Source organism: Patella vulgata, chromosome 8, assembly GCF_932274485.2.
Source record: "Patella vulgata chromosome 8, xgPatVulg1.2, whole genome shotgun sequence".
NCBI lineage: Eukaryota > Metazoa > Mollusca > Gastropoda > Patellidae > Patella > Patella vulgata.
Window position 1 is genome coordinate 30,731,386 of NC_065886.2, and position 24,454 is coordinate 30,755,839.

General features: G+C 36.3%; 1 protein-coding gene across 2 annotated transcripts; it reads left to right on the top strand.

Moving 5' to 3' along the window:
• The first annotated feature begins 3,036 nt into the window (after nt 1-3,036).
• On the top strand, nt 3,037-15,182 carry LOC126830616 (uncharacterized). Of its 2 annotated transcripts, XM_050561022.2 has the most exons (4): nt 3,037-3,217; nt 9,521-9,600; nt 11,514-11,912; nt 12,549-15,182. In XM_050561022.2, exons 1-4 carry the CDS (start codon nt 3,180-3,182, stop codon nt 13,181-13,183), a joined length of 1,152 nt encoding a protein of 383 aa, XP_050416979.1. In that variant the 5' UTR covers nt 3,037-3,179; the 3' UTR covers nt 13,184-15,182. The 2 variants fall into 2 exon arrangements, with proteins under 2 accessions (XP_050416979.1, XP_050416980.1); XM_050561023.2 differs by lacking the exon at nt 3,037-3,217 and having other exon boundaries at nt 9,435-9,600.
• The last annotated feature ends 9,272 nt before the right edge of the window (nt 15,183-24,454 follow it).

The window sequence follows — 24,454 nt, forward strand, 5'->3', positions numbered from 1 at the left end:
TCATTTTACCCTTATAATGGTCAGTCTGTGCCTTACTTAGTCTAACGATCATTTGGAATAAATCGATGAATGTGAACTTCATTTCATTTTGTCATTTGTTTCTTCGTCAGTTTCATTAGGTGACTTTAATAACACTTAAAAATCAAATATCCCCTACTTTTTTTGAATAGTAAAATGCTGCAGTGAAACATTTAATTTGATGCACTTTACGTCGAGGACGTGAGGTCTCTTCCTGTTAAATAAACTGTTATTGTTTCAAATAGTATTTATTATTACAATGTAATACATGTCATGTATGCAACCCAATCTATGATATGGAGCAGTTGTAATACTTTTAGTATAATTTATGCTCGATAAATAACATATTCGCATAATATGTGATATGTACTTAAAATACTTAAATCAACTTAGTCTGTAATTGACAGTTGACACATAAAAAAGAGTTATTTATCGAAAACATATGTCACTCATTTACCACCAGAATTACACGTGAGTGGAATTATTCTAATTGCATCATTTGATTTAAAGTAACCAATCATTTTGTTAATTACACAAGTTCAGGGCCATGATCACGCGTTATTGTGCATGATATTCATTTACCTTTAAAAGAAACCGGGGAACCCTGTAAGTCAGACTTGCATTAGATTCCAGAGATCGAGGGTACATCTGAGTTCCTAGACAGCCGAGAGGCTGGATAGGGTGGAGAAGTGGTTTTAGCTATATAGTATTGTAATTTGTGCTATGCTTGTATACCTGTATTCAGTTATATGCTATATAAAATGTAGAAGCGAACTATGCATTATTATTCCTGGTAAGACAAACGTCTTAAGAAACTGGAAGAAGTAAATACACAACGTGAAGCAGAAGTAAAGACAGCTAGAGACAAATTCTAGACGATCACAAGGCTACAGAAATATGTAGTAAGAAAAGATGCATGGGTTCTACGTAGGATGTGGCGAATGGTTTGACAACGTCCGCTCTCCACGTCAGACAAAAGACCTATGGTGCTACACAGTAGGCCTTTCGATAAACAGAAACAGCAACGATTGTCGTTTACCCAGGGCCTAAAATAACGTGCCTTGGAGCACGAACGTGCCTTGGAGCACGAACGTGCCTAGAAAACCGTGCTCTGAAAAATGGTGTAGTGCTCTAAAAAAAAGTGTAGCCAGCAATGCCTCCTGACCCCTAATTGGGTGTTTCTTCTTGTGTTCTTGTGGTGTGGTTAGTTGCAGAAATCAGATCAGATCACCTGGCGCTCACTCGCGACTACCTCGGATGAGTCGAGTGAGCGCCAGCCGCATCAGCTTACTAGTCAGGTTTTTCAGTAGGCTTGGTATTCAGTCCGCTCCGCTGCGACCTTGACCGTCATTTCACTTTCACTTTGAAAACGTTTGTTTTTGACTTATTTTCACGTATTTTCGGTGTTATCTGCGATTTTAAGTATTGAAATATGGATGGGGAACCGGAGCTCGATCCGCCGCCGCCTAAAAAGCAATGTAGGCAAACGTCGAAAAGAGCGTAAGCGACATGCCATTGTCTCGCGTGCTGAGAACGTTGTCGCCTGAAATGTTATACAGCGGCAAAGCATCAAACGAGGACATAGAGAGAGCTCACCAGACAATAGCATAGGACCAGTGTAAGAAATCATTTATGTCGGCGTATGATGAAGTGATTGCCTATCTTGGTACTTGTTCGGGTAAATTGAAAACTTTGGAGGACATATTGAAAATTATTGTTGTAAATGAAAATTGGCTACCTGTGTCCGTGGCGATCGCTCGTGTAGTAGCAGCGAAGCCACATCCATGTGATGTAGAGCGTTTAGTAAGCTCATACAACCAACTAAAAGATAAAGATCGCTGTAGCTTGTCTGAGGAGACCATGGACGCATACCTGAACATTCGCATCAATATGCCCTCGTTGTCTTAATTTGATGTTCGACCAGCAGCCCATGACTGGATGAAGAAAGTAGAACGGAGAGACAAACCGGCATCCAAGGCTCTTGAGCAGGCATGGTTCAAAGGGGTTTTTCGAGGGGCCAAATAGAAATACTTCGCCTATGTCAGCCTATGTTCCATAAAATCTCGACCTGGCTCCACATTCACTCCCTAAAGAGACTTTATAAGACAATAATCAGATTTTTATTTTGTACCCTTGTGAAAACCCTTGTTAATGATAGGGTTCAAATCATGGGATTTGAGTTTTGATGTAAGAATGGTAGAAATTGAATTACAGTTCTGTATTATCGTAACGAAAGTGGTGTGTTATCTTCCTAGTGCTGAGTTTTCATGCCAAAAATGCTGCTCGCGACAAAATAAATTCCTATGTAAACTGCACGAGAATAGTCCACAGATGCCGGTTTCAAGCTCTCAATTTTCAAAATTTTTGGGGGGAGGCCTCCAGACCCTTTGCCGGCGCGCTGAGAATTTAACCTTATTTTACGCTATGCATTCACCGGAATGTCAAGTTATGATTTCACCAAAAGATTGACGGACATACAGACAGACTGACGAACCCATTTTAATCGTTCCCAGCGTGTTTTGAAAGGTGTGGGACAAAAAAATATGTTAGCATGAACCTTAGACCACATTGATTGTATTCAAATAACCAACTTAAAACCCCATTCTCTTCCTTTCGTTCCTTTCATATGAACAAACAATATACATGTAAAAGTTTAAATAACGATTGACACACAAAGTGGTTTATATAAATCTATGAGTCATGTAGTGTTTGAAGAGTACTTAACGTTACTTGACTACTCTTTTATTATTACTACATGTATTATTACACATTTCCATAGCGCACAACTGCCACATAAATGAGCTCATGTGCACTTTATAAAGACATATTATAGTACAAGACAACATTACATTTACAAAATAAAAAAAGACATCAAAGAGCATACTTGGTAAAATATATAGATAACAATTGTTATTTAGACAAACTTACATGTAATTAGAAGTGAAATAGCCCTGGATAATCTACCTATTAAATGGTCACTTGGTAAAAAAACCTTTTAAATAAATATGTCTTTAGTTTTAAACGTAGCAGTGGGTAATTTATTCCATGGTGTATGTACATAGAATGAGCGGTAACCATAATAATAATGATTATAAGAGCGTTGTATAAGTAGAGGATCGCAGATTTCTAGTGGGTCTGTAGTATTCAAGAAGCTCAGAAAGATGCGGCGTGGCCAGAGTATTCGGACATTTAAACACAAGTAACAAAGTTTTGTATTCTATTCCTAATAATGAAATATTTAAATGTAGTTTACAATATAGAGGCACAGTGCTTTGGAATTCTCTCCCATATTCACTTAAAAATATTAAAAATCTTCATTTATTTAAGAAAAATATCACTAGGCATGTTATTTCTTCTTCTTCTTAACCTGTAGCCTATATTTAATATATCAACTACTTACTACATATTATCTATCATATTACTTTTAGTTTTAAAGTTACACTATTTAGCTTATCAATATATATTTGAATGTTTTGTGTTTGAGTATTTGTTAAGTGTCTTGTTCTATTACTGTCTTTTTCATTTCTTTGTTATAAAGGGCAAAATTGTAAACAGGCTCTAAGCCTAATTTTTCACCTTTGAAAATAAAGATATTATTATTATTATTATTATTCACTAGTGGGTTTTCTCCAGGTACCACGGTTTCCTCCCACAGCTAAAGACCCTTACGCACAAGCGAATTATTGAAATAAAATTGAACCATATGTTAGACCCAAAATGACCTAGTCTGTGTCGAGTGGACGTTAAACCCATCTCTCTCTCTCTCTCTCGTTCTCTAGTTTTGTGGCCATGAGTATGAGTTGATACTGTCGGTTACATGTTTATGTACCTGTGGTAGCTCTATAAAACGTTTAGCTGCAGGATCGTTCGAATTCTGGAAAAGAAAGTTGAAATCTCTGACAATAAGGAGCTCACATTTAGATATTGATACTTTATCAAGAAGTTCACCAAATTCATCAAAGAAAAGTGATAAATTATCATTAGTTGGAGGGCGATATACAGCAATGAGCTGTACTCTTTTTCTTTTTTTTTTATACTAAGTAAAGTGTCAGTAAACTTTTCATTGGACTGTTTTGTAATATTCATACATGATCTGTAGACTAATCCGACACCACCACCAAAATAAAATGAGATGAAAAGAAATGGGGTTTAACGTCTTACTGTTCTGCTCCGACTGGGCTAATGAAGACGGGATTACGCCATACAGTGTGCCATGAGGGGAAATTTTGCCCAGGCAGCGGTACTATGACCTACTCTTATATCGAATGGATCTTTTACGTGCACGCCAATGTATACACGGGAACTCGGTTTTTCGTCCCATTCGAACGACTAGACAGCTGTCCTTGTTTGGCCCTATGTCCATCAAAATTGACAAGGGGACCATGTCGGGAAATCCCGCTGAAGTTTCTCGGTCAACACCTCCAGGTTAGCGAGCTAGCGTCTTGCTCACTTAGTCACAGTGGCTATTATAATCATTAAACGTAGTTGTTTTATTTTTCACGGACCTTGATCCATTCATAAGACACAACATCCCAAACTTAGGCTGCCTGTCTACAGCTAGCTCCGCCTGAGAACAGACCCTAAGCTAATTAACCGACATTTTAATTCCTACATCGACGATTTTAGTCGAAAACACTGAGTATGCTTTTAGTAATTTTTAGAAGTATTTATTTCTCTTCTATTGTCATATTGAATGAAATTAAATATATTTATTTAGCCGCTGTGTGTATGAAAGATATCAAACTAATCAAAGCCGAATCACAAAATAGTCCTCTAATTATTCAATATGGCGGCGCCCATAAAAGGTAATTTCACAGAGGCGGTTTTGTTTGCGAATACAAATTTAGGAGTATCTAACCTTGTTTTGAAAGATAAACAGATTGAAACTCTAAAGACAGTTTACAATGGCAAAGAATTTATTGCAATATTACCCACTAGTACATATTATATATCGCTTTTACCGGATTGGCAGAAGTTTACATTTTGCTAAAGACACGTGTTTACATAAAACCCGTGCGTGCTCGGGCTATTTTTACTCTCTTGTGTACAAAATGATCAACGTGGGCGTTTTAAATGGCGGCAGTGATCATAATGACGTATGACGTAGATGGATCGCTGCGTGCAGTTTGAAGACACAATTTTAATTCAAAATTAAGTAGGCCTACATTTATTTTCTTGGTGAGGGTTATAATGCCCTTTTATAGAGTGAACAATGTTTCCTTTATTGAGACGGAAGAGTATTTTAGGAAACTCCGGTTTGTAATAAAGAGATTATTCAGTGTAAACTGGGTCATTAGACGCGTGAATTTGTGTATTACTGTCGTATTACGTGTCCGTATGAACACAGTTTAACACGATACTTGAGATTTAGCTCCTTTAGGAATGCTGTCTGATCGTACATGCCCTTCACCGTTTGTGTTCGTCCCTATCTGCAATATGAAAATACCGCTCTCCCCCACCTCTGTTATAGGGCTATTTTGGAATCCGTACCCCCTATTTTTCACTGTGATTTTTCTTTGCTCGCCAAAAGGAATCATTTCTCGTCACATCTGATACAGATTTATAATAATTCAACTCTATTTTAAAGTAGAATTTTGCGAAATGTACAACTGACGTGAACGCGTGTTGTTAAATCTAATTAAATTGTAACTTTTATTAAAAAATAAAAATTGTAAATGTGTAAATGTCTAAAATTGACGGTATAGTTGATAATGTTGTTATCAATGATAATCATTAGCAAAACATTTATTTCTTTCACCACATAAGCGTATAAGATGTCCCCCCTACGGGCGTCTTTTGAGCTCTGCGGGTTGGGTGCAATGCCGAAAATTATCGTGATTGGGGACAAAAACCACGTGGATCGAAATTGGTCTCAAGCATCACCCTATCGATTACTAAAACATTAATATCTAGCACTGTGAATCTGTAACATATTATATAGGATGGCCTTGGGCAAATGGTTTGCTTTGTGGCGGTTGGGGGTAGTGTGCGTGAGAGTTTGTGTGGGGGATGCCTAAATTTGACGGGAAATGTGATAAGGTTGATATTAAACATACATTATGCAAGAGCTAAATCTGCCTATTGCAAGTCTTTATTTAGGCTTCAGATGTTATAGAAATTATTAATTAGACCTTTATTTACACGACAAGCTCAAAATCAACTCTGTAGACCCACAGATGGCTTGGATACAGTTTGGATTTAAACAGTCGTCCATTTAAAATTAAATCAATAAATGGCAGACCAAGCTAACGTTTACCGTTAGTCGCTGATGTCACTACCGGAAACTGGTGATGAAAGGCCTTCCAAGCGAGGCTACCATAGCCATTGAGCATGTTACTTAATAATCGAGAATATGTGGGTGGAGTTATCGTCTGTCAATCAAAGATCGCCAATTCTCATAGACGGTGCAGACACAATTGATGCCTATTTCTAGTCCAAACTTCCAACAGTAACAATTCCGTTCAGAACAAAGTAATTTGACTGAAATTTTCAACATTTTCTTGTTTTAGCATCTATTTTGGAATTATTATGACAAGAATGGCCATCTCGTTATAAAACTCATAACTAATGTATCTTTAAACGTAAAGAAGTGTATAGGTTACTCGTTGGGTATAGCCTTGCGGGTTTAGGACAATTCCTAAAATGGACGGGAAATGTGATAATGTTGATATAAATGATGATTAACTTATAGATTTGTAGCATTTATAGCACTGTACGACTCTATATAAGTGTACATGATGCCGCTTAGACAACTACTTGCTTTTTGGGATACAAAAATATCTTTCGCAACCTTTCCTAAAAGATGATTTATTGAATCCCTTTTTATCAAGGGATTCATTTAAATTTTCAAATTTCATAACTTCTTTTGAATCCAAATAAGCCTTCCAATTTTTCGTAATAAACTGATTATCGTCTTACAATAGTTCAAAATGGAAGTTACTTTTGTATGACGATCCCTGCATTGGCCGAGAAAGTTCATCCAGATTTTCCGGCGTGGTTCTCCCTTGTCAGTGATGCAGAACGGAGGGACTGACAAAGAAAGCTGTCTAGTCGTTCGGATGGGACGAAAAACCGAGGTCCCGTGTACACATTGGCGTGCACGTAAAAGATCCCTTGGCAGTTGGAATTCGATATAAGAGTAGGCCGTAGTGCCGCTGTCCGGGCAAAATTTCCCTCATAGCACACTGTATGGCGTATGTCCGTCTTCATTAGCCCAGGTTAGGAGCAGAACAGTAGGACGTTAAACTCCATTTCATTTCATTTCATTTACTTTTGTATGATTTCATTCGATAACAAATTGTATATACTTCAAAATGATTATGCTAAAGGACAATATTGGTGCCAGTCATTATCACATATGTGATAGAGCTGGTTAAACACATTCCAAATATAATTTTAACACAGAGATCATTGCTATGATAGCTGAGTAATACGGGTTTCATGAATCAGAAGTGACGAACGCCAAAGGAAAACACGAGTCATACCTCTATATAACTGACTGATGTGACGAGTGATAACAGATACACGGCCGGATTTCTGCTCACTAATAATTCCTTCCAAGACCAAAAGTTGTTATATGACTGTAAGAGGATACCTGACAATTCAATAAAGTAATTGAATGTCATTAGATAAGAGAACACGAGAAAAATAGAAATAGTCCGTACATTCCCTTGTTTATATTCATTCTATACATTATAAAAACATGGCAATGAATGCACGGACGTTTTCTGTTTTTCTTTCGTGTTCTCTTTTCTAGTGACAGTTAATTCTTTTTATGAATTGTCAGATATCCTCTCACAGTCTCACACAACAACTTTTGGTCTTGGAAGGAATTATTAGTGAGCAGAAATTCGGCCGTGTATCTGTTATCACTCGTCACATCAGTCAGTTATATAGAGTTCTGAATACGCTATCTTAATTCGGATTGCTCGTTTACTTGATTATCCTTAAACCGTGTGAATTGTAGCTGTTGTCATTATGGGTGTGATATCAAGTATTCCGTTTACTGTACAAATATCAGTCAAGAATCAACATCCGCTTTACTTTAAAACATCGCAGTTTATAGACAAATCATTGGTTGTTATAAAACTCGGGGTTAATTAGCACTTTCATTAAATCCATGTTAAATTTATCGGTCTGGCCGAGTGTCACAAATGATTGTCGTTAATTAAAATCTATTTGATTCTAATATAAATAAGGTATTGAATTGGGTTGTTTTGATATCTTGACACTAGTTTTGTCTGTAGATGTAAAATGTTCAAGAAAGGATAAAATTAATTCGAACCCCAGAGTTTAACATCATTATCTATGGCCTGGGATTCTGACACTTAGGCTATAATTTATATAATATATCACATTTATAATAACAGTGAACATACCATTTTCTATGTAATATATATTCCGAAATGTCTGACTCTTTCCCTAGCCTTTCTGGTTGGCGAAAGGAGAAGGGTCGGAATAAGGGTTCGGGGGGGGGGGGACTAACCAGTCTGATTAAAATATGGATCTATATTTGGTTTCATGTTTTTTTTATACTTTCAATGGCTTCCACTACATTAATATCTGCCCCGTTGTAGTGGAAGGTCGCGTAGGGGGTCATGCGAACTGCTTTTGACGCTATGACGTCAGACATTGATTAACCAAGCAGCGTTAATGTTTTAGTGGGATACCCATAGTTCCGTTGCCTGTAACAGGCCGTTTCATTGGCTAATCCCTCACATCAACAAGAACAAAGGTTATATAACAACTCTTCCAGATCCAAGTGTAGTAAAGACAAGTAAAACGAAATTTTGAACTATAAAAAAAGAAACGAAATAGGATCTCTTTTTTTTAATCAGATTGGGTGCCCCCCCTCCTTTATTCCGGCCTTCTCCTTTCGCCAACCAGACTACAGCCAAAGACCCCCCAATATTAAAGGGAGTCCCAAAATTAGTTTTAAATCTACCATATTGACATACAAATTGCATGTGTGTGAGTGTGACGAACATGCCCTCTTTTTCACTGTTGATGCAGGGGTCCCAGTGACATGTTCAGCCAGGGACCCCACGTAGTACGTACGTCACTTTTCTTGGGTTTTTTAAACTTCAAATGTTCTGAAGTTTGGGAGAATTTTTTCTAAGATTTCGTCCCGGAAATACATTATATAACAAGCAGCACTTGTCGAAGACTGAATCATTATCATTATCCAAAGTTGTGCACACAACACCACAGACAATATAAATGTCAAAGTTAATGGTAAAGACTTTTAAAATAGGTCATTTGAAGTCCGTCATTCAAATGACTAAAGAAAGAGTCATATTTGGGGACTTTCGGGATACAGATTATTTGTAATATGAAGTACTGAAAACCGATATATGTCATTCAGATATTCATACATTATTCATAAAGTAATTTAATATCCTGCATGTTTGGTTTGTACAAGCATTGGAATAACTCTAAATTGTAAAGAATCCACGTTGGATTATTTGGATCTAGCTTTATTTAAGGATTATTTGTATTTCAGTGCGATGGGTTATTTTACAAAGTTGGTTATTCTACTTCTGTGTACCAATAATCATGTTATATGCAGTAGAAATATAACAGGTTTGTACTTATTTTGATTTTTCTGTTGGCTATAAGAAGGAAGTATATTATATGAGATTATATATATGCAAATATGTCAATCGTCAGTGGCGTGGCGACGGGGGTTCCATGGCGATAACCATCCTTCCCCTCAGGCCCAGTCCCCAAAAATTAAAAGCACAGTATATTATATTTTATACGTTGCTATCTGAAATTTTTTCGCGTCTTAAACGCTCGATTCCATTCTGTCGTCATTCTCCAATGCATATGGTCTTATACTAACTCTCACAAAACAGGCAGAATTGACAGGCAGAATTCTGATCCTCCCGTTCACAAGAATTTGCTCCCAGCAGTGACTTTAAAACCCTTCGTAGGCTACTCAAGGTGTGAATTAAATCTTTGCTATAGCTCCTGTACTATATAGCAGAATATCGTATTGGTTGTCATAATATATTATGTATCTTATTTTGACCGTAGTGTGTGCGGACATTATAAGGGTTATGTAAAGTGTGTGACTGTGTGGTCTGATAAGGTAACTTTGTTCCCAACGTATGTTGCTTCGACCTGATCCAGTCTATTCAAAGAATTCAAATCAGTTTGTTTTCCTTCTGAGGCTCAGATTGGAGTGATCTACACATTTCAGTAAAGCTAAAATTTAGTCCGTTAGAGTAACGTCAAGCAGCTATAAAATGAACAGAATTACAAAGTAAAACACCAAAGAATGTTTCGACCATTTTGATTACTCGATAGGCCTATCCGGAAGTTGTAGACCGAAGAAAATAATCGCGTATATTCATTGTACTATTATCCAGGCTGGTACAAAAACGTAAGACGTTATACCCCATTTCATTTCTAAGATACGTTTCGATTATGCATCCTCTAATCTATGTTATTTGCTTGATATTCCTCACAAATGTGTCCTATGTAGATATAACAAGCGGTTGCCATACAAGATACGACCACGTTTTGCAAGAGAGGGACAGAGAGAAGAAGCTAAAAATAATTGATTTTTCGTACAATCATGGGCCATTATACAAGAGGTTACGGTGCGACATGCGTCAATATTGACAGGAACTGAGATCAGTGTGTTATAAACATACATTTTAAGTTTCATCAAAATCAGATAAACATTGTGACCTCCAGAGAGAGAGAGATAGAGAAATGGGGTTTAACGTCCACTCGACACAAACTAGGTCATTTCGGGACTAACATATGGTTTAATTTTATTTCAATAATTCGCTTGCGCATAGGGGTCTTTAGCAGTGGGAGGAAACCGGAGGACCCGGAGAAAACCCACGAGGTTGGACAGGCGACCCTACTCCTTGTCACGTACAACCGGGGATTCGAAACCACGCCAGTCGACTCAATGACAGACTTTATGATACAGCGCGCGCACGCTAACCATTCAGCCATCCAACCCCCCTGTGACCTCCAGAGTGTCCACAAGCTAAAAATGTTTTCGTACAATCAGGAGCCAATACTCCATGAAATTACGGTCTGATGTATGCCTATATCAACATCAGATACAAATTGTGACCACCTGTAGACATATACGTCCATATGGGCGTATAAAAAGGGGTTTGGGTGTTTACCTAAATAGCTAATTACAATCATCGGCATGCCAGAGCAGAGCCACATTTTAACCCGAGATATCGTGGTACGTCGTAGGACGTTCGAATGGAACTCGCGTTGCACAGATAACCACAGAAATGACGAGTTCTGTACTCGCATTGCACGGGTAACCACAGGAATGACAAGTACTATAATATATTGTAAGTCTCAAAATGACCGAGTGGTGACGAGATTTCCATTCCTATTGAGGCTCTTCAACATTCAGCCAATTAGAACGATAGCTGTTATTATCTCGCATCTACAGTAGCTTAAGAATGTTGATGATGTGCAAATGTATAAACGGGATATCGATCTATTTTCAGGCAGTTTAAAATCACGTGATAACTCAGATGTTACTGAAGTAGCCTGTTCCATTTTTACCATGCTCCAAAGATGTTCCGACTTACTGAATGGTTGTGGTCACGTGTGTGATGAATTCAGTAAAGCGTGTGAATGTTCAATTGGTCGTAAATTCTTTATTGCAACATGTCAGAAAAATACCATATCAGAAATAGTGACATTTCTTCGAAAGCGAGGTCCTATAGTTGATAATAATAATAAGACCGGTGTAAAATGGGAAAGTCTTGCAGAAAATCCCTTAAAAATAACAAACTATGTAATGTCGAACGTCTTCAATGGTCAACTGTTCCACAGATATACACGCAGGATGCAACACGCCATCTCTTCTGTTCGTACTTCAGATAAAAGAACTCTCAGAACAGGTGCGTTATTTCATATTTTATATCCCCAAAATATATTGGAGAAAACAAAAGGGAATTTAAGTATCACTTTAGATATTTACATGCTTGGGCATATGCAGGTAGCCCGTAACAGTAGATATAGGAGGCGAGATGGGAGGGGGGTGGGTGGGTGTTATCTATGAGATTACTAAAGTCTCGACTTTGAACCCCGAATCTCCAGATTGTTATTCATTTCGCAATAATTACATGTCATTTAAAGATTTAACATAGTTTTTGTTTAACCGCTAAAACAAACGGTTGTTTGTTGACTGGCAATCGATTCGATGATATGGAACGGCTTACGTACATCCATGGTTTGTTGTACGGGGTGTTGGTTAATCGAGACTAGTGTTGGCATGTATTTCTAATTACACAATTCACGGATTGCCCGTACAAATTACACAATGTCTGTATGAAAATCTCAATTTGTAATTAGTGAAAAACAACCACATTCTCTCTTTGAAGGGTGGAAAAGGGGAAATGTCTCTACTAATAGGTTCAATTAAATGTTGACTACCCTGAGACAAGCATGTTACCATTGCCACTGCATTTCCAGAATTGCCTAACCTAGATATAACCAGACCCGAACGTGTTCTAGAATAGTATGTTTATTTACAGGTAAATTAAACAGGCGTCATCGCCACGAAAACCAAGCATCGCAAGATGAAAGAACTATAGAATTATCGTGTTTTTTGTTTACTGCTTCTAAAGATTGTTCTACACAGTTTACCAACTGCAGCCCTGTGTGTCAAAAACTGGCAGACATATGTAATCAACTGTCCTTTTACAGTAAATTCTTATCTTTAACGTGCAAAAAACATACGTTATATGACATAATCGCTCTCTACCGAAATGTCGACGACCAGTTAAAACAAACGTCAACAGACGTGAAAATATTTTGGCGGGATCTTATAGACGACCCTGTTCTACTAATGAAAACTATTGCAACGGGAGCGTCTAATAAAGGGATCTTCGCAACACATAGTGAAGGCGTCAAATTTCAAAATCAAGGTGGGCTTCGTAATAAAACAGATGAAGGGAAAAAACAACAAAAACAAAAATTCGCAAATAATCAACCGGAACATGAAACTTCAAATGTTGAACAAAAATACCAGGAAGGCCTAGTTAACAATTGTACAGATCACTTAGTTCGGGAACAAATCGGCTCTTCGGATGTTAATCGATTTAATAGTCTTGTTGTACTCGGCCTTTCAATCATCTCAGCTGTACTTATTTTTCTTGCGTCACATTAATTGGTAATTCAATTAAAAGTGTACCGGTACCAAAATTTCATTCCGTTTATTTCCCGATAAGTGGTTTAACGCCGCTTCCTTATTGGTGACATCGCAGATAAATTTTGTCTTGCTCTACAGTGTAGACATTCCTTTACAGGGAATGTTACATAATGTCAAAATCGTGTTTGGTCGACTTTATAGACAACCCTTCCGGTCAAAACCATGGTTGCAGAAAATTCAGGTCAAATCAAACGCGTTTTTCTAGAGGAACGAAAATAACATGTATTTTAATTAGATTATTAGGTAGGTTAGATCGTTACAGTACAAACCCCAATATAATCTCGCTATGTATTTTTAACATTTGAACGGGGAATGTTTCTATCTTGTAGACTACTTTACTACTCAAATTCCCCTAGCAATAAGCATATATGTATCATTAGGGTCAATCAAATGAAAAAATTTTTTTTAATTATCTTGTAATTACAAGATAGCTATCTTGTTATTACAAGATGACTATCCTGTAATAATTAATTACAGGATACGGAAAAGCCCATGAGTAATTTATTTCAAGGTCGCCATGCACTGATTTTGTCGAATAGCTAGGCCAACGACGTACTTTATTTTATCTTACCGAATCGGCACATGCATGCTCTCCTTAAAGCCACAAAATGCTATTAATATTTTTCAGACAATTTCTTTAAATTTTGATTTTTTGCCATTTTTGTTTGTTTTGACTTTACACAGTTTTATTGTCTGCAGAAGTTGCCGATTCAAATCTGTTAAAAATCGGAGGCATCCGATGGCATCGAGAGTTGATTATTGTCTTTTCATGTTAATAAATGTCTAATTAATAGTTTGTATAACATTTAAGTTCTAAAGAAAAACTTGCAATAGGAAGATTTAGCCCTTGCATAATGTATATTTAATAAGAACCCACTGACGTATATTTAGCTAAATTTTTATCACATTTTTGGCCGTTTTGTTTTCGTTCGTTTTACCTTTACACGGTTATATAAGTTCTGGTCGTTTTGGATTAGCGCCGTTTCGTCTATCTCTTTTAAACAAGCCGTTGCCATACTTACGTTTCGCTGAACCTCTTTGATGCGAATCTATTTAATTCGATTGAATCCAAGCCTGCAAATTATCTATCGTTGCGATCTTCAGTGTTTTTTGGGGTTTTTTTTGCTTTTTTTCGGTGAGTGTGCTTTTCATTGTAAATGGTCTATTGTAGTCTACATTTAATTGTTAAATATTATTATATATATATCGGCAGTGTATTAAATATATACATTATTTTTTTTTTTAAGTATGTACATTATTTTTAAGTACCGTATGTAGATTAATTTTAAAGCTTCTATTATATGTTGAAAAAAGTAAAAAGCATAGATGAATGAGTTTTGATGTATTATGCAATTTTTACTTCAGTGTTTTGATTTTAATTTTATGGGGATTCATTACATTTATTTATATTACATTTATTTATGTAACAGTTAATGATGTTATGATGTGATTTAATTAGACCAATTCGGACCAATCGGAAATTTATTTATATTACATTTATTTATATAACAGTTAATGATGCCGAGCCACGATGGCTAAGTGGGTAAGACGCTGGTTCGCTAGCCTAGAGATCGCGTGTTCGATCCCTGCATTGGTCGAGCAAGTGCATCAGGATTTTCTGGCGTGGTTTCCCCTTGTCAGTGGTGCAGGATGGTGGGCCTGACAAGGACAGCTGTCTAGTCGTTCGGATGGGACGGAAAACTGAGGACCCGTGTATACATTGGTGTGCATGTAAAAGATCCTTTGGCAGTTGGAATTCGATATAAGAGTAGGCCATAGTGCCGCTGCCCTGGCAAAATTTCCCTCATATGCCCATCTTCATTAGCCCAAATTAGACCAACTGGGACCAAAAGTGAATGATAAGGAGGTCAATGGATGGGCATAAAAATTATCTCATAACTTTTAGCTCACAAAAATGTTTGACTTTAATCATGACATTAAATGGAGTATTGTCTGCTGTGTTATTTCTGTGTTTTTGATGGATTAGATATTTGTGGAAATTGTAAATTGGTTAATATGAAGATAGATTTATAGTCTACCAATGTCAGTTTATACTTTATTGAATACTGAAGCTGTTAAAACATTTGAGTCAAGGAAAACCCCTGAAGTGGCGTGCACAAATTTCCTTGTTATGCCATCGTCTTGCTGATAACTTAAAAGAGTTAAGAATGTATTTTCACTGGCTTCGACCCTTCGTGTTCAGAACATAATTTTGAGTAGAATAGCTTCAAGGACAGGTATTGTCCACAAGGCAGGGTTTACTTGCTGTTTTGTGAACACCTGATGTCACATTTCATTTGCGGTGCTCACATAGCCGACACATTTTGTTTAAATACTTTTTATATAGGGAGAGAGAGAAATGGGGTTTAACGCCCACTCAACACAAACCAGGCCATTTCAGAACTAACATATGGTTCAATTTTATTTCAATAATTGGCTTGCGCGTAGTGGTCTTTGGCAGTGGGAGGAAACCGGAGGACCCGGAGAAACCCCACCAGACTGGACAGGCGACCCTACTCCTTGTCACATACAACCGGGGAATCGAAACCACACCAGTTGACTCAATGACAGACCTTATGATACAGCACGCATGTGCTAACAATTCGGCCATCCAACCCACGCCCCCTTTTATATAGGACACCACCGTCTAAAACAATTTAGAATGATAAAAGAACATCTTTATTATACTGGACATATATCTATGGATGAATCACATAAAGGTACAGCAATATTATTTATACAAAATAAACGAACAGTGAGTAGTCTTGATCATTCAAGCCATTGGTTATGTGGTTACTGGTATTCTCCACATAAGTCTCGCTATTCAGCATGCAACTCTGCACTGGTTTGACCCGGAGGTCATCAGTCACATGATTAATTACATGATGAAAATGGTCTGTCAGTAAAGTTTCTGGCGTTATTAAATTTTAGGGGAAAATGTAGTCATGAATTACTACCCTTAGCCCCCCCCCCCCCTAAAAACATCAGTCTAATTGACTATTTTGCGTGTTGAAAAGGAACTGATTCTCACCCGATTACGTTTAATGAGGACAAATGTACTAGACCTGACCTTAGAAATAAGGCCTGACGATCGTGTTATAAAGGTGAACAGATCCACATGTACATATTCTAAAATAAGCACGATATACATGCGCAGTTCATATTTCGCAAAAGAGTTAGTGTGAAGCTGGTCGTCCTCTACTATGGACATGTATTTCCTTAAAATCATCACCATAGTCATAACGATAAAAGATAATGCAGGGGTCTGATTTCCTATACTGAAATCCTTTTACAAGAAGCCAATTTACAATTCCACCATCATTGTTTCTGCGCTTGTTCTTAAGAAGTATTTCTGCCAAACTCTGGAAATTGATAAAATCTAAGTTATGAAAATTTGTTACACGATAGGGTTGTATACGGCGTGATCTTTGAAAGATAGAAATCCAGTCAAGCATTGAAAAAACATTGGTATGTCGCTTTTCATGCTCTATAGCGGCGTGCATGCTATCACATTCCATATGGGAATAGCTGCTCTCCAAGAAATTGTGAGTAATTTTTTCAATCTGTGTTGTCTGTATTACATGCAAGAACATAGCAGCCACATTTTGGTTACGGTTTTGACCACCGCACGTGTCTGAAAATAAAGACACTTCTTTGACATATTCTGGTAACTCACATAGCCATTTGTACAGACATGTCGCAATTTCATTGCTTCCTCGTCCACCTTCTACCTCTGACCAACAATAGCAGAATGCGTCATTTGGTTTGGCAGTGTAAATACATAAGATGCAGACACTTAATTTTGTACTATAATATAATAATGATGCAGTACTGCTTGGTATTTGCAGTACGCTTTGCAAGTCAAATGTAGCAGCAATAAATGTAGGATCAGCAACTGATCTGCCTTTGTCTTGTGCTTAATTAGCGGCCTGCGCCTCGACTTTTCGTTTCAGATGTAAATCATGTTCTGCTTCAAATGCTCCTTTGTTCGATTTAATTAGGAGGTTATATTTGGTGCATTTGGAGCATTGGTCCTTCTTTGGATGATAAAATGACAAATTAAATTCATCACAGAATATATTTCTGTAAACTTTATCTCCTACAGGTTTCAAGGGAGGTTCGGCTGAAATACATTTCTCTGTATACAGACGGTACATTTTTGATATCGAAAGATTCGGATCAAGGTAGTAACGATTTGAATCCCTGCGAGTGTAATGCGATGCTATTCTCGAGAAACTATCAATATGATTTCTCACAAACTGTAGGCTATCAGTTTTAGTTTTATTTGATGGAGAACGTTTGCCACGATTATCTTCTACTTCAAATGTAGCTGATTCTGTTGCATGTTTAATTGCAGTCTTTATTGGTCCAAAACTGATGTTTAGTGTTGATAAGAAAAAATTCTTACATACACGTGTTGTAATTTTTCTGTTGACATTTTCGGAAATGAGTACAAAATTGACTGATTTCTGGCTCTTTTGCGTTGGTTCGCTTGAACACGCGCTCGCTGTACATTAAAGACCTCTATTCTTGACAGCAGATAATCCTTTTGTCTCTTATAGTCAGCTAAATCCCAATAAGCTTTACAAATTGCAGCTCGATCATCTTCATTGAAATCCATGTTGCATTTGTATCTGCAATTACAATTACAGGGTATTGGAGTTTTTTCTGACATTAGTTTTCCAGCTGAATTGACATGGGTTTTTTTTCAGATAACTTCAACTTCTTTCTGACATTTCGTTTCCAGTTAGCTTGATTTGCCTGTCTTTTTCTGCTACCCTGAATGTTTTGTTTCCCTGTTACTTCATCTTGTGTGTTGTCTTGTTGTCCACCATCTTGTGTGTTGTCTTGTTGTCCATCATCTTGGGTGTTGTCTTGTTGTCCATCATCTTGTGTGTTGTCTTGTTGTCCATCATCTTGTGTGTTGTCTTGTTGTCCACCATCTTGTGCGTTGTCTTGTTGTCCACCATCTTGGGTGTTGTCTTGTTGTCCATCATCTTGTGTGTTGTCTTGTTGTCCATCATCTTGTGTGTTGTCTTGTTGTCCATTATCTTGGGTGTTGTCTTGTTGTCCACCATCTTGGGTGTTGTCTTGTTGTCTATCATCTTGTGTGTTGTCTTGTTGTCCATTATCGTGTGTATTGTCTTGTTGTCCACCATCTTGGGTGTTGTCTTGTTGTCCATCATCTTGTGTGTTGTCTTGTTGTCCACCATCTTGTGTGCTGTCTTTTGTCCATCATCTTGTGTGTTGTCTTGTTGTTTACCATCATGTGTGTTGTCGTGTTGCCCATCATCTTGTGTGTTGTCTTGTTGTCTATTATCGTGTGTGTTGTCTTGTTGTCCACCATCTTGTGTGGTGTCTTGTTGTCCACCATCTTGTGTGTTGTCTTGGTCATCATGTACATCATGTCGTGCCTTGTTATGTGCAGAAAATTTCTTTGTGGTAAAGAATTCATCATCAGAAGTAACATCACCATCGGAATCAGACGTGTTATAATCTGGATCATTATCAGTATCATCAAACTCGCTTTCGATATCCTCTAATAGTTCCAGCGCCTCCGTACCATGTAGACATCGTCCTAAAACAAAAACAATAAAATATTTCAACTTCCTTATTATTCATTGCGAAATATCAATATTGTAACATTTAATATGAATTAAAAGTGATCATGTTTTTGTCCTTGGTCGTAGGCCTACTTCAGCAAGAAATGGATATATCCATCAAGGGCTAAACTAAATTTTAATGACGTACTTTTGGAATATCTTTATGTATTATATTACATTATTTTTATATATAAGGTTACACTAGATAAATTAAGTGCCTCTTACCTCGTCTAGCAGCCATTGTTGGGTATCATTTTATAATGAACACATAAAAACATATCCTACAACACAATGTGGAAGTAGTTAGTAAAGGCTGATTCACAAATGACAAAATAATAATTTTAAACAAAAAGTGTAGAATGCGTTGAGCAGGCATAAACGATTACCATTCAATTTGAACTGTTCCCATATTTCCGATTCCAAAAGAATAGAACCATATGCCTTTAAAGCAAAAAAAAAAAATTAAAAAAAAATGTACCATGCTTCATAAATGAGTATAATTACTATCTCTATTCAGTTCAGCCCTACTCTGATCTTGTTCTGCATGTCAGATAATAAAGGATTATTCTTCCAAATTCTGCTGCCATTCGATCATTAGTCACTTGCTATGATCTGTTAAAATCTGCTTTGAAAATATAGAATGACACCTTATATATACATGGTTTTATAATATGGTAAAGTATGAACACTCATCTTGTGAATACATATACAATCGGGGAAAAAAATATAAGAATATTTCTCATTTAACAGCAGAAAAATAGGTGTGATGTATATTACCACAATAGCCTTAATATCAGACAAATATAGCTTACTCAATTTTGGATAAATGTATCTTCTGAGCACTCTTTTTGGATGTGCTAGTTAGATCCCTACTCTCGGTTATTCTTAAAAGTGGAAGGAATTGCCCATAGGCAGTTTGTTTGAAGGAATGAGATCAATGTTACTTACAAAAAATAATTTTGTTATAGTACTTATATAGCAATGATCGTCACCAATGATATATAAGCATTTCTGTATGTTGAATCATTTGGTTAGCTAGGCCATTTGACTCTATATACCTCTATGTAAGCCAATATATGATATGTGTTAAAATAAAAATAACAAAAAAACTCAGATTTAGCTTGCGGATGACGAATTCTTGGCCCCACATCATCAGGGGTAGCTGGAAGTTTGAGGGGGTGGGGGAAATGGGGAAGAGATTAATTATTTCTCATTTTCTTTGCCCTTTTCTTTATCAGTCCTTTTTGGGTTTTTGTGGCATGAAAATTTCGTAAAAGATCTTGAGGGAAAAGATCCTCAACTATCCATTGGGGTCCTTTTACTTCCCTTAGTCGTGTTTTATACCAAAATTGCCCTCTGTATTTTCTTGACTGCAGTATCTTGTCAATATGTTTATCTTCAAATTTTGTTTGTTGAATTTGTACATTTTGTGTTTCGTCATTATTAGAGTTTCACACTGCGTAGCTTGTGTGCAACACTATTGTTTTTGTTCGGATTATTCTTATTATTCTTCTTATTATTATTATTTTTTCATTGGAGCATATTTCAGAAACTACTTGTCGGATCGATTCGACGTCTTCGGTTTTACTGGGAAAGTATTTCTAACGTTCTGCGACAATGCGAAATGTTCGAAATCACCAAAGTTGTCGTTTTTAGAAATTTTGCCGTAATGTTATCAATTATTGTCGGATTGTAATATTTGATACATTTTGACATAGCCGGAGACAAGGCACATATCTACAATTCTTTAGATTTTTTATTTTCGGCGAATCTTCGGAGATATTAGGCGCCAAATTTTGAAAATTTAAATTTTTACGAAAAACTTTTTTATTAATGAATATTTTTATGCGGTATTTTACCAAAGGTTAAAGAGTCATCTGATTTGACCAAAAATGGCAAATTTTTTTGTCACCGTATTTTTCCTTGGCCCCCATTGGCTAATTCAGTCCTGGATTAATTATTTATTGTTCGATTTGTATAAAAACAAAGTTCATATGCTCCGTGGTCCATTTATTTTGTTACCGGTACATTTTCCTTTCAGCAACGGAAGTGACGTAAATTTAGCAAAAACTGCAATTTTGACGGTTCGGTACCACTTTTTGAAAGCAAAAATTTTTTTTTTTTCAAATCTGGTATGACTGAAATGGTGTGCCCTGTTAAGGCGCAGAAATCATCGCACTCACTTTTTTTAATCTTTATTTCGTTTTCGGATCATTTCGGTTTAAGGGGAAAAAAATGAGCTATTCACAACCCGTTCAGGCTTTTCATATTTTAAAATATTTCTTCGCAACTTTCATAAACTAGTAGCAATAATCCATACGAAGAGAATGTATGTGAAAATTAGTTTGTAATATGAGGGGTTGCCGAGAAATGGGCAATTTTGCATGAGTCACTTTTTAAGCTAGTTTGCCTGTAAAAAAGAAGTCAAATATTATTCGATTTTCATAAAAGTGACACCATTTGATGTGTAATGTCAATTTTAACAAGGTCAAGCCAATTTAACATTTTCAGTGTCACCGGAAATGACGTAATTTGGGCAAAAATTGTATTTATAACCTTCAAAACCAGTAATTTATTCAAATGAGTCTTATTTGTTTAAAATTTTGATATTTGATTCCAATCAACTAATAGAATGAACCCATGCCATCATATAGATATCACAAAATGGTATCTAACTTGTTCAGTTGCGGAGAAATAGACGATTTTCAACAGGTAACTTTTCAAGGTTTTTTGGTCCATAAAAGTGTAAATTACTATTCGATTTTCATAAAATTTCCAGTGTATGATACCTAATGCCATTTACGATTTCATACAAGTAATTTAACACTTTTACTGTCATCGGAAGTAACGTCATTTTGGCAAAAATGTATTTTTAGCCTTCAAAACAGATATTTTATTTAAAAGAGTCTGATTTGTATTGTTTTTAAAATTATGATATTTGATTCTAATCAACAAATAGATTGAACCCACGCGATCATACAGATACCAAAAAATGGTTTCTAGCTTGTACGGTTGTAGAGAAATAGACGATTTTCTACAAGTCACTTTTCATGGTTTTTAGCTTATAAAAGTGTCAATTATTATCAGATTTTCATAAAATTTTCACCATGTGATGCCTTATGCCATTTATGATTTTATGGCAAAAACTGTATTTTAAGCCTTCAAAACAAATATTTTCTTAAGTGCATTATATTTATTATTTGTTTAACAATATGATATTTGATTCCAATGGACGTATAGATTGGATAAATATATCCATACATCAATATATCAATAATTGCTTCTATCATCTTCCCTTGTCGAGAAATAACCAATTTTTTCTCATGATCACTTTTTACAAATGTATGAGTGGAATTGATATTGCTGGGTTGGATTGATTCTGTGTCCATTTTATAACACGTCTACAACGTTTATGTGGAAATCTGTTTATCGGTTCATTGGTACTGGAAGTGATATGAGTTCAAGTGTAACATGGCACCGAAAGTGACAAAAGTTCAAGGCTAACGTGGCACCGGTGAAACCCGTCATTACTGCTTCGCGGTTCTAGTTCCCTTCTATTTTTGCATTGTTTGTTTACCTCATCAATTCATATAGTCTGAGACCGTCTGCAGTGAGCACTTTTTTTAAGACCGACTATTTTTTTCCCTCGGGTGGAAAATATTTCTTAGACCAACATACTCACAACAGAATAAGAGTGAAAAACATTTTTTCAAACATGACAAGTTGAAAAGGTTATTTTATACTATAGTGTTGTGTGACGTATGCAATATAGATGGACGGATTCACGAAAATACATATATTAAGTATTTGGGATTTTCCCCTTCTGTGCTGACATTGTTTGTTTACCTCATTAATTCATTACCTCGCCGATGCATAATTTTGAGACCAACTGCAATGACTGCATTTATTTTGAGACCGACTATATTTCTCCCTCGGGGAATTTGTTTTCTTAGACCAACATACTCACAACAGAACAAGAGTGAAACACGCCAATTTTTCAAAAATGATTAGTTGACAAGGTTATTTTATACTAAAGTTTTGGGTGAGTAGCGAGCACATATTTTGAGATCGACTGCACTGATTTTGCGACCGACTATTTTTCTCTCTGACACTCTTAACTTTTTAGTGTAAAATTTTTCTCTTCAAGGATCATATCAATGTTTTTTTTATTAATCCCAATTCGTCGTCAATTCATGTTTTTTTTATAAAGTTCAATTGCCCATGCGTAACCGGGAGATTTTTTATGTGGTTGATTATCCAGTAAATTACGCCAAATGTTGACAATCGATCCAGACCCTGCGTACGTTGAAGACTACTGTTTGTTCCAGGTGATACTTCGACTCGAAATTTGCTTGCCATTTCTTCAATTTTTATTTAAAATGGCTAATTTATCCAGTAAATTACGCCAAATGTTGACAATCGATCCAGACCCTGCGTACGTTGAAGACTACTGTTTGTTCCAGGTGATACTTCGACTCGAAATTTGCTTGCCATTTCTTCAATTTTTATTTAAAATGGCTAAAACATTGTGAAATAACTGGAATGGTCATCCCATTGCTTTCTGTCTTGTGAGAAATAAATTCAGATCAAGCTATATAGCTTTTCTCCCTTGAAAAATCGTAGTTTGTTGACATCTTGGTACTGAAAACAACCATGTTTGGCCTAGTTATCTGGAATAGTCTAAGCGAATAAGGGGTGCTGGGTTAGTTTTAAGTCGTTTCGCCCTACTTGGACGTGTAGGTGGTTGTTTCGGCCCAGTAGGATATAACTCTGTTGAAAGCGAGAGAGAAAAAAACCGAGTTTAACGTCCACTCGACACAAACGAGGACATTTCGGGACTAACACATAGTTAAAAAATAACTCGGTCCACAATATCCACTGGTTATGGCGGTTTGCATAGTTATCCAGAGGTTTAAACTCTGCCTGGGAATCATTGGAAATTTTAAACTTGAGCTAAGACTGACATGGTGATCAACTAATTTTCTATGTAGAGTAATTCCTAATGAAACCCTCAACAAAAATAAAACTACTATTATAAATATTATTTAGACAGTTTAAACATAGATAATGATAATAAAAGAATATATTGACACTCTCGGAAATGTCAAAAATTTAAAATGAAATATGGATTTTCGTTTGCTCTTATATATATATATATAACTAATATGCCTTTAAAATTAGTTATTTTTCAGCCTTATGATCCAAATTGTAGGGAAACAAAATTCGAAAATTGGATTCCCTCTGCTCTGCTCATTTACAAGGGCAGCTAAATTTTACCAGATATTGTACTTTAAGTAGAAATTGTTGGAATTTATTTTTCTGAAACCCTTATCTCTGACATTGCACAAGAGTTTGATAAGTAGTTTTGGTCTGCGGTGTTATTTTACCACAAGATATTTTATTATATAGTGTTATTCACTGCTGTATGTTCTGTGGTTTGCCACACGAAATTATATTGATGGATACCAGTAGTTTATTATACTGCGTTATCAAGCATATAAACATATATACATATATACAAATACACTAGCACAACCTTAAAGCTGTAAAGATAAACGGTATATTGACACAAACTGATTTCAACTCTCGTTTAACAACAGTTTAAAGTACTTTTTGCTCAGCTGGG

Excerpts from the sequence above, each read along its gene's own strand:
- LOC126830616 (XM_050561022.2), top strand. The coding sequence starts at position 3,180 with ATGCGGCGTGGCCAGAGTATTCGGACATTTAAACACAA. Across the intron at positions 3,218-9,520 it reads ATTCGGACATTTAAACACAA|TGCGATGGGTTATTTTACAA; the intron begins GTAACAAAGTTT and ends TTTGTATTTCAG. Across the intron at positions 9,601-11,513 it reads ATGCAGTAGAAATATAACAG|GCAGTTTAAAATCACGTGAT; the intron begins GTTTGTACTTAT and ends ATCTATTTTCAG.